This window comes from Bos javanicus, chromosome 4 (genome assembly GCF_032452875.1).
Source record: "Bos javanicus breed banteng chromosome 4, ARS-OSU_banteng_1.0, whole genome shotgun sequence".
NCBI classification, from domain to species: Eukaryota; Metazoa; Chordata; class Mammalia; order Artiodactyla; family Bovidae; genus Bos; species Bos javanicus.
Window position 1 is genome coordinate 107602381 of NC_083871.1, and position 10876 is coordinate 107613256.

A 10876-nucleotide genomic window follows, 5' to 3' on the forward strand; every position below is an offset into this window, starting at 1 on the left:
GCATTCAAACTGTGGCGCTGGAGAAGACTCCTGAAAGTTCCTTGGACAGCAACGAGATCAAACCAGTCACTCTTAAGGGAGATCAACCCTGAATATTCACTGGAAGGACTGATGCTGAAGCTGAAGCTCCGGTATTTCCGTTATCTGATGCGAATGGATGACTCATTGGAAAAGTCCCTGATTCTGGGAAAGATTGAGGGCAGAAAGAGAAGAGAGTGTCAGAGGATGAGATGGCTGGACAGCATCCCCAATACAGTGGACATGGATTTGGGCAAATTCTGGGAGATGATGAGGGATAGGGAGACCTGGAGTGCTGCAGTCCGTGGGATCACAAAGAGTCAGACACGACTGGGTGACTGAACAATAACAGCAACATACATTGTGAAAGCATTCCCATAATCAGGTTAATTAATATATCTCTCACTTCGTATACTTACCTTTGTTCTTGAGAACACTTAAGTTCTACTGTCAACAAATTTCAATTATACAATACAGCATTACCTACTCTAGTCACCATGTGACTATATATTATACATGCAGATCTTATTAATCTTATAATGGAAAATTCATACTCTTTTAGCATGTAACCCACTCCCAACCCTTGGGAACTACCATTCTACTCTCTGTTTCTGCATATTCAATGTTTTTTTTAAAGACTCCACATGTGAGTTCACACAGTATTTGTCTTTCTCTGGCTTATTTCAGCTAGGAAAATGCCCTTTGGTTTTATCCATGTTGTTACAAATAGCAGGATTTCTTTTTTTTTTTTTTTATAAAAGGTAGACTAATACTCCACTGTATATATATGTATATATCTTTATATCTATATCATATTTTCTTGATTCATTCATCCATCAACAGACACTCAGGTTATTTCTATACCTTGGCTATTGTGAATAGCTGGCAATGAACACAAGAGTACAGTTATCTTTCCGGTCAATGATGTAATTTACTTCAGATATGTATTCCAGAAATAGGATTGATAGATCATAAGGTGGTACTATTTTTAGATTCTTGGGGAATCCACATACTGTTTTCATAGTGGCTATATCCGTTTTCACCAACAGTGTCCAAGGGTTCCCTCTTCTCCATATCCTTGCCAGCATTTGTCATTTCTTAACTTTCTGAGGCAGCTCAGACGGTAAAGAATCTGCCTAGCAGTGTAAGAGACCTGGATTTGATCTCGGGGTCGGGAAGATCCCCTGGAGAAGTGAATAGCTATCCACTCTAGTATTATTGCCTGGAGAATTCCATGGACAGAGGAGCCTGGCAGGCTACAGTCCATGGGGTCTCAGAGTCAGACACGACTGAACAACTAACACTCTCAGTCATTCTGATAGGTGTGAAGTGATATCTTGCTTTGGCCTTGATTTGCATTTCCCCCTGATGCCTAGTGATATTGAGTACTTTTTCATGTAAGTCTTCTTTGGAAAAAATGTCTATTTGGGGGTTTTATGCATTTTTAAGTTGGAGTGTCTGTTTTTAACTGCTGAGGTGTGAGTTCCTTGCATATTTTAGATAGTCCCCTTATGGGTTATATGGTTTAGATATCCTCTCCCATTCCATAGGCTGTCTTTTGATTTTGTTGACCGTTTCTTTACTGTGCAGAAGCTTTTGAGTTTAATGTAGTTCTACTTGTTCAATTTTGCTTTTGTTGCTTTTGCTGGCAAATCCAAAAAATTATTGCTAAAACCAATGTCAAACAGCTTACTCCCAAAGCTTTCTTCTAGGAGTTTTATGGTTTTAGGTCTTAAAATTCAAGTTTTAATCTATTTTGGGTTGACTTTTGTGTATGGTTTAAGATGGGGGCCCAATTTAATTCTTTTGCATGCAGCTATCCAGTTTTTACAGCACAATTTATTGAGAAGGCTCCCTCTGCCCTGAGCCCAGAGATAGCTATGGGAAGTGCTCGTGTGACCATTTAACAACCGCTTTGTTTGCTGCCATCCTGTGGGACTTGTGAACCCAAGTCACATTAGCCCTCAGAATGAGGTGATTTGAGGGAGCCCCGTGCCTCGGAGGGGCAGCCTGAAAAGTTGGAGCACTAGATGTGCGTTCCAAACTCTGTTCTTTTGGGGGAAGCTGGTAGTTGCGGGCTCCCTTGTTATTATAAGGCACTATGCCAGGGATGGGGTTTCTGGTGAGAGAGTGTCTTAGCCTGCTGAACCCATTTCCACATAGGTATCTTCTTAGTCACCCAATGTGTAGGAGTCATTCAACTAGTTTCTGGGCTTCTTTCAAAGGGATTGGTCTGGTACAGTTGTATGTTTGTTGTATCCATGGGGGGAGGGAAAGTCAGAAGCCTCTTCTGTCATCATCTTGGTGACGTCACCTTAGTTCTCGCTCTTTCACTCTTATAGCTGCGTGTGCAGAGGTGCCGAGTAGATGAGAGCAGAGTGTAAGGGGACAGAGAATAGAACTCAGAAAGAGAAAATCTCACTCGAAAATCTTCCTCTAGTGACCTTGAAGTAGTCACTTAAATTCTTTTTAAAAATTTACTTACTTAAAAAATTTAATTTTGGCAAGAAATGCATAACATAAAATTGGTCATTATAACCATTTTTAAGTGTCCAGTTAAGTGGTATCAAATATATTCACATTGTCATGCAGCTTCACTGAACCTTCCCTGGTGGCTCAGAGGGTAAAGAGTCTGCTTGCAGTATGGAAGATCCAGGTTTGCTCCCTGGGTCGAGAAGATCTCTTGGAGAAGGAAATGGCAGCCCACTCCAGTATCCTTGCCTGGAAAATTCCATGGACAGAGGAGCCTGGCAGGCTACAGTCCATGGGGTCGCAAAGAGTCGGACACGACTGAGCGACTTCACTTGATCCTTGATCTTGATCTTGTCATGCAGCTAATCTCCAGAACTCTTTCATTCTGCAAAATTGAAACTCTATAACCATTAAACAAACAAAAAAATCCTCATTTCATGCACTTCCATCCCCCAGCCCCTGGCAATCACCATCTACTTTTATCTTTATGAATTGAATTACTTTAGGTACTAAATATAAGTTAGTTACACATTATTTGATTTCTTGTGATGGGCTTATTTCACTTAGCTTGTTCTCAATGTTCTTTCATTGTATGTCACAATTTTCTTCCTTTTAAAAGCTGAATAATATTTCATTGTATGTAAATGCCACATTTTTTTAATCCATTAGTCTGTCCATTGATACTTGGGTATTTCTGCTTTTGAGTTTTTATGAATGATGCTGCTATGAACAGGAGAGTACGAAAATCTTCTGAGATCCTGCTTTCAATTCTTTTGAGTGTATGCTCAGAAGTGGAATTGTTGGATCATGTGGTAATTCTATTTTTAATTTTTTAAGGAACTGTCATAGTGGCTGCACCATTTTATACTCTCCCCAGCAGAGCATACAGGTTCTAATTTCTCCCCATTCTCATCAAATTTGTTATTTTCTACCTTTGTTTTTCTTTTTTTTTTTTTTTTGCTAGTAGCCATTTCAATGAGTGTGAAGTGGCATTTCTTTGTGGTATTGATTTGCATTTTCCTTGGTGATGGACAAGGAGGCCTGGCATGCTGCAGTTCATGGGGTCACAAAGAGTCAGACACGACTGAGCGACTGAACTGAACTGAACTGAATGATTAGTGATGTTGAGCATCTTTTCATGTGCTTGTTAGCCATATACCATTGTTAGTATATTATCTTTGGGGAAATAACTATTCAGTCCTGATCCATTTTTTTGTTCCAGTTTTATTTGAATATAATTGAATATAGCACTGTATACATTTAAGGTGTATCACATAATGATTTGACTTATATACGTCATGAAATGATGACTATAAGTATAGTAAACATCCATTATCTCATATAGATATAAAATTAAATGGAAAAAATAGTTTTTCCTTGTGATGAGAATTCTTAGAAGTTACTCTCTTAATGACTTTAATATATAATGTAGCAGTGTTCTTCATATTTATCATGTTGTAAGTTACATTGGCTCAGTGGTAAAAAATCCACCTGCCAATGCAGGAGATGTGGATTCTATCCCTGGGTCAGGAAGATCCCCCGGAAAAGGAAATGGCAACCCACTTCAGTTTTCTTGCCTGGGAAATCCCGTGAATGGAGGAGCCTGGCAGGCTACAGTCCACAGGGTCACAAAAGAGTCGGATAAGACTTGGAGACTAAACACCAACAATGTGGAACCTAGTTGTCCCAGCATCATTTTTGAAACTCACTAGGTTTTAATGAGTTTCAAAGAATTAATTTCTATAAATCACTTAAAACAGTACCTAGCATGCAAGCAGCGCTGAGTAAATACTAGTTATTATTTTATCATTTATTACACTAAACCATCATTATATGTCTACTTGTCTTTCCCTCTCAAGACTGCCTGAATCTTTGTACCTCCAGGCTTGTCCTAGCACCTGACAGACAGTACATGCTACACGCTAAATGGATTTCGTTGAATGGAAGAATGATAAATAGGACTTCTCTGCTGAGGCTGCAGGTAAAGTACAGGGCAGATGCTAGTTTCAACACTGACATTCTTTATGAACTGTGGGTCCCAACCAGAGGTCCTCTCAAGCTTAGAACATACTAACAGCGTCTGCCTTAGGGCATCTTCCCAGACAGCATAGCACACAACCCCTTGATGCAGATCACCCTGGACAGCTAGAATCTCTTTAGCATGTTTATCATTCCACATGGCCCTCCGCACTTGTTTGTTTGCCCTCCACTTGTCCCTGAGCATGAACTCAGGGAATGGAAGCCCTCCCTGATATTTGCTTCAGCCAAACCTCCTCTGCTTTCAGCCTCTAAAAGTTGAAGGGCTCAAGGCTTACTCTCAGCACCTTAACTATTTCTGTCTACGTTCTTCACCTACATGATCTCATCTGGTTTAATGGCTTTAAATACCACATAAGTGGTGATGACTCCCAAACTCGTTATTCCAGCCGTAAATCTTCGCTGAGATCCAGACTTGTATTTCAACTGTCATCTTCAGGTCTCGTCTCAGATCTCTAATAGGCATCTCAAACTTAACATAAACAAAACAGCTTCTTCCACTTCTTCTCTCAGTCTTCCTCATCTTGGTTGTTATTGCTGTTTGGTTGCTAAGTTGTGTCTGACTCTTTTGTAACCCCACGGACTGTAGCCTGCCAGCTTCCTCTGTCCATGGAATTTCCCAAGAATTCTGGAGTGGATTGCATTTCCTTCTCTAGGTAAAAGGCTACATAAAATTCTCCTGGTTGCTGAAATAAAAAGTTTAGGATTTGTCCCTGATTTTTTTTCATCCCTATATCAAAAAATCCTATCAGATCTGCCTTGCAAATATGCCAGCATCTTATGCCCGATTACCACCTCCAAAGCTTCCACTTAAGGACAAGCCCTCTGCTTGTACCCAGTTTAAGACAGTAGTCTCTTACTGCTCTCTTCCACTCTAGCCTCTTTCAACCCCATTCTTTACATAATAGTCCAGAAGATGTTTGAAAACATAAGTTATCCTGCTCTTCTGTTTAAAACCCTCTAATGGTTTCAGTTACATGTGGATGATATCCAAATTTCTTACCATTGACCACATGACTTTCTTGATCTTGTCCTTTAAATAACAGCATGTTAAAGGCTGAAATTTCTACCAGGTGCAAAGATTTAATGAAAGGAGATTTCAGACTGAGTTACCAGTTCACAGTATGCAGATGTTCAAAGGAAACGGACATAAACCTTTCATAAGTCTTGAAACTCTTTGATAAAATAAAAGAGTTGAGACAGTAGAAGAGAGAAGATTTTGTGAGAAATATTTAGAAAATCCTACACTCTGAGTCCAACTCCATATTCCACCAAAGAAGACTAGGAATGTCTCCTCCTCCCCTTGAACCTGGTGGTGGTCGGGAGCTTCCATGCAGCCACGCACAAAACTTACTGGGTTATTTCTTCTGTTGGGAAATGGACTAGGGTCTTGCTTCTGCCTGTAGGACTAAGAGAATGAGAAAAATGCTGGGTGATTTTGGGGACAGAGTCAGGAGAATATGGCTACATGGGACTGGGGGGCAGGGTTAATGGCCAGCTGTGGGCCTCAAGAGGAGAGCTTGTGTGTGAGGGTGTCCTGAGATCTGACTACCAGGGCTGTTCAGTGGAGTGTGGAAGCTCCAGCTGCAACTCTTGTTGGTGAATTCCCCGAAACTGAGGAAGGAGTCCTAGAGATGACTCAAAATAGAGATTTTTTTGCCCCAGCACACAGAACAGCAGAGAGAGGGCTCAGTAGGGAACCTCCAGAGTCCTGAAAATTCCCGTGAGGAAGAGAGTCAGCATTAAACCTCCACCAGGCCTGGGAAACACAAAGCCAGATTCAGTTCAGTTCAGTTCAGTTCATTCGCTCAGTCGTGTCCGACTCTTTGCGACCCCATGAATCGCAGCACGCCAGGCCTCCCTGTCCATCACCATCTCCCGGAGTTCACTCAGACTCACGTCCATCGAGTCGGTGGTGCCATCCAGCCATCTCATCCTCTGTCGTCCCCTTCTCCTCCTGCCCCCAATCCCTCCCAGAATCAGGGTCTTTTCCAACAAGCCATCTCTTCGCACGAGGTGGCCAAAGCCAGATTACTTTGGTTCTAATCCGAAAAGGACCCTTCCTGCTCCTTTACCAGTCTCCATCTGCATCAGCCAGTCTCAGAGGGGTCGAAGCTGTAGTTGTCTAGTTTTCATCTACTGCATTGAAATGTCCAATTTCTGGCTTGAGGCTGCTTTGTGACTTGAAACGATCTTGGGATGACCTGTTTGACAAGAGTGAAAAGTAAATTCATATGACACGCTAGAGTTTTTTCTTTCTGGCTGGAGAAGTTTCCCTTGCTGAATAAAGTTGGAAGAAATAGTAGAAGAGAATGAATAAAACTATGGTATGATAGTATTATGAGTACAGCCAGCTCCCCATGGCAAAGGCTCTGCTTGTTTGATCCCTCACATTATCCCCTGAGAAAGCCTTCCCCAGCCTATAGGTTTAAAGGAGCAACATTTTTTTCTCCACCTGTTTTTCAGCGATTTTACTCCTCTTTTTCTTCAAAGCACTGACTACAGTGTGAAAGTATCCTGTTCAGGTGTTTGCTTATTGTCAGTTGTCTTCCCTTGGTTCCATAAAAGCAGGAATCCTTTCTCTTTGGCTCACGGCTATATCCCCACTGACTACAATAGGTGCCCTGTGTATATAAGTGCTCACTAAGTATTTTTTGAGTGAATGAATGAGCAAAAACTATAGGTCTAAGAGTGAGAAAAATGCACATTCATCCCACTTCAATGGGGTTTTTATTTTCACACAATAATTCATTCATCCTGTGGTGGTAACAACAGTCACATTATTTGTATGACTAAAGGCACTTTCATGAAGAAGTCATATTACAAAAGGAAACACAACATTAAGGAAGTTTTAAACAAACATGGAGGAAGGACCAATTTGAAGTATTATTAAACCAAAAACATTTGACTATAGATCGATTCGAATATATTTTTACTCAATAATACATTTTTATTTTTCGACATGGTCTCTCAGACATCTCTCTTCACTGTTGGTACTGGAGGGCAGGACTCACATATGCCCAGTAAGCTAAGGAATCTCAGTGGGGGGCACGCTCTAAATTGGCCCCCAGGACTCTCATCTCTGGAAAGTGCACCTTTGTGGAACCCCCTTCTTATGAGGGTCCATGGTGACTGCAACTTCCTTCTATCTAATAGAATATGGTAGAAGTGATAGAATGTCATTCTGTGATTATGTTATGGTAGTTAACCCACATCTTTCTAGCCAGCTCTTCTCTTAGGGGCTCTCTTTGCTGGCTTGAGCTGTTATGTTGAAACAGTTCACTTGGTAAAGACTGAGGGTACCCACCAGGATCTGAGGGCGCCTTCAACTGACACCCAGCAAGAAGCAGATACCCTCAATTCCACAACAAAGGAAGAAATTCTCTTACTGGAAACAAACTCCACTTAAACCATTATCAATCATTAACACTTCAGGGTCCATGAAGGATTTAATAAGAGGTTTGGTAGAAAGGTGGATCAAAGAATCTGACCTTGAAAGGGATGACTGCTCATAGGTGAGAATAGATCTGTAGCAGGAAAACTCAACTGGGGATATATTCCTCCAGCATCACCACTTTCCTAGGTCTTGGCCATATGAGTTTTTGCCCATATACTTAATGTCTTTGCAAAGATCCGATGAGGAGAGATGTGTTTATGGGGCCCAAAGGTGGAATAAGAGGGATGGGGTTGTCAACAGAATCAATAAACAGTCTATCATAAGAACTGAAAAGAATTTTATACAAGCCAAACTGAGGACTACAGTCCAGGAGACACAGATTCAAGAAGCACTTGGATTGTGTTCCTCTGGACTAAAATATGGGAGAAGCTTGTATATAGGCAAAATCCACTAAGTTACATAAATTGTTTGTCAAGAATTAAGATTGGAACTGGCTAGGAATAGTGCTTGTTAAGCAAAAATAGGTTGGGCTCTGAAATGGTTGCAAGGGGAAACCTTGAGACGGTTAAGATTGCAGTTGGCAGTTGTTAGCAGATACTGTTTTGAAAACCACTGTTGGTGTCCTTTGAATATGATATAGTTCATAAAATTCAAGTTCTTGGCGAAGCAAGAATGTGTTTGAAACCCCATCCACGGTGGCTACCCAGCTCCATTTTAGATGCCTGAATCACAGTTTTTATCTTATCAGAACAGAGAACAAACATCAAATACGACAGGGGTACATTCCTTCAAACTTTCAGAGAGGAAGATTAGCATGTACACAGTGAGTCAGCATGTCCTTGGTTCCTGGGAAGGGACCCTCATTTTTAAACAAGTAACTAACACTGGCATCCTAGGAAGGGGGCAGGGTCTTTATTCCTATCTTCAAAGTGGACATTCTAGACAATCTGGTAAATGCACTCTTTTTTTTTTTTTTAATGCTTAAAGTAGGTATACCATGCATGTCTGACAGGCCCTACAACAGGCTGTTCTAGTTGGTGTAAATTTCAAGCCAAATCATGGATAAGCCAGAATGACTTCCCCATACCTCAGTACATGAAAATTCCCTCCTTCAGAACTCAGTCACAGACACCCTGAACAACCCTGCACGTTGACACTAACCATGGCCACGTGCAGGCAAAACCAGAGAAGGCAAATGGGGGGAGTCGGTGGGCCTGATGGTAACTGAGCCCGGGGGGAAATTTGCATCCTCACTGAGCTGAGATCACCTTCCTCTGAAGCCTGAGCATCCTCCTTCTAAGGGAGCTCTGGCTCAGATGCAGAGCCTGAGCTTTCTTCTCGCATCCCCAGAAAAGAGGGATTCTTCTCACATTCCCTGAAACAGGGACTGTGGATGGAGGAGGCAGGAGGCCAGGGACCAAGGCCTGGGGTGGTGACCGGAGGACGGGCCAAGATGCATCCAGCATTCACAGTCCTCTTCATGCTGCTCTTTGTCCTGCTGTGTATCCTGGGTCTCCTGGCCAATGGCTTCATTGTGCTGGTGCTGAGCAGAGAATGGGTGCGACGTGGGAGGCTGCTCCCCTCTGACCTGATTCTCTTTAGCTTGGGACTCTCCCGCTTCTGCCTGCAGTGGGTTGGAATGGGGAATAACTTCTACTATTTCCTGCATCTGGTCAACTACTGCAGTGGTCCCGCCCGGCAGTTTTTTGGTCTACCCTGGGACTTCCTCAACTCTGTCACCGCCTGGTTTGGCTCCTGGCTCAGCGTCCTCTTCTGCATGAAGGTTGCTAACTTCACCCACCCTGGCTTCCTCTGGCTAAAGTGGAGGTTCCCCAGGTCAGTGCCCTGGCTTTTGCTGGGCTCTCTCCTCACCTCCTTCATTGTCACCCTACTGTTTTTTGGGGGGAACCACGCTTTGTATAAAGAGTCCTTCACTAGAAAACCTTTCGGGAATATGACCTACTATCAGTGGAACAGGATTCTGGAAATGTACTATTTCCTGCCCCTGAAACTGATCACTTTTTCAATTCCTGGCTCTGTTTTTCTGGTCTCGATTGCTCTGTTGATTGACTCTCTGAGGAGACACGCATGGAGGATGCAGCACAGTGCTCACAGCCTGCAGGATCCCAGTGGCCAGGCTCACACCAGAGCTCTGAAGTCACTAGTCTCCTTCCTTGTTCTTTATACTCTGTCTTTCATGTCCCTGATCATCGATGGTGAAGGGTTCTGCTCCTCAGAGAGTGACTGGTACTGGCCATGGCAAATTTTAACCTACTCGTGCACATCCATCCATCCCTTTATCCTCATCCTTGGCAACCTCAGGCTTCGGGGGGCATTTGGGCAGCTGATTTTGTTGGCCAGGGGCTTCTAGGTGGTTGAGGTGGTGTGATCCCCTTAACCAATCCATCAGAAGAGGCTCAGGTGAGGATGACAGAGCCACAGTCCAAATATATGACAATGTCCTCAATATCTGTTGGATCATATTGTGGGCTTTCTCCTTTGGGAAGGAGAGGAGGGGAGTAAAATCTGGGAACTCTTTGAGTATAATTTCTTCCTGGAACACTGTTAAAATGTGGCCCTAGAGGTCCCAGAGAGCCAGCATCATCCAGAAGGTCAGAATATAAAAATTCTGTGTTACTCTCTCTTTGTATCCCCTCTGTTATGTAGAAGCCTTTGGTTAAAAAGTCTTAACTGCACTGTCTTTAAAAAAAGTAATCTTATTTATTTCTGTATTTTTGGCTGTGCTGGATCTCTGTTGCTGCACGGGCTTTTCTCTAGTTGTAGTACGTGGGCTCCTCACGTGGGATCCTCCCGGACCAGGAATCAAAACCGTGTTTCCTGCATTGGCAGGTGGATTCCTTACCGCTGAGCCACCAGGGAAGCCCCTTAACTGCACTATCTTATCTCAGTTGTCTGCTGGGAAATTAAGAAAAATCGTGTCTGTTACTGAAC

At 42.7% G+C, this 10876-nt stretch overlaps 1 protein-coding gene across 1 annotated transcript; it reads left to right on the forward strand.

Moving 5' to 3' along the window:
- The first annotated feature begins 9374 nt into the window (after nucleotides 1-9374).
- Nucleotides 9375-10506, forward strand: LOC133246857 (taste receptor type 2 member 41-like). Its single transcript, XM_061415433.1, has one exon. The coding sequence runs from the start codon at nucleotides 9378-9380 to the stop codon at nucleotides 10293-10295; it is 918 nt and encodes a 305-aa protein (XP_061271417.1). The 5' UTR covers nucleotides 9375-9377; the 3' UTR covers nucleotides 10296-10506.
- Nucleotides 10507-10876: the final 370 nt, after the last annotated feature.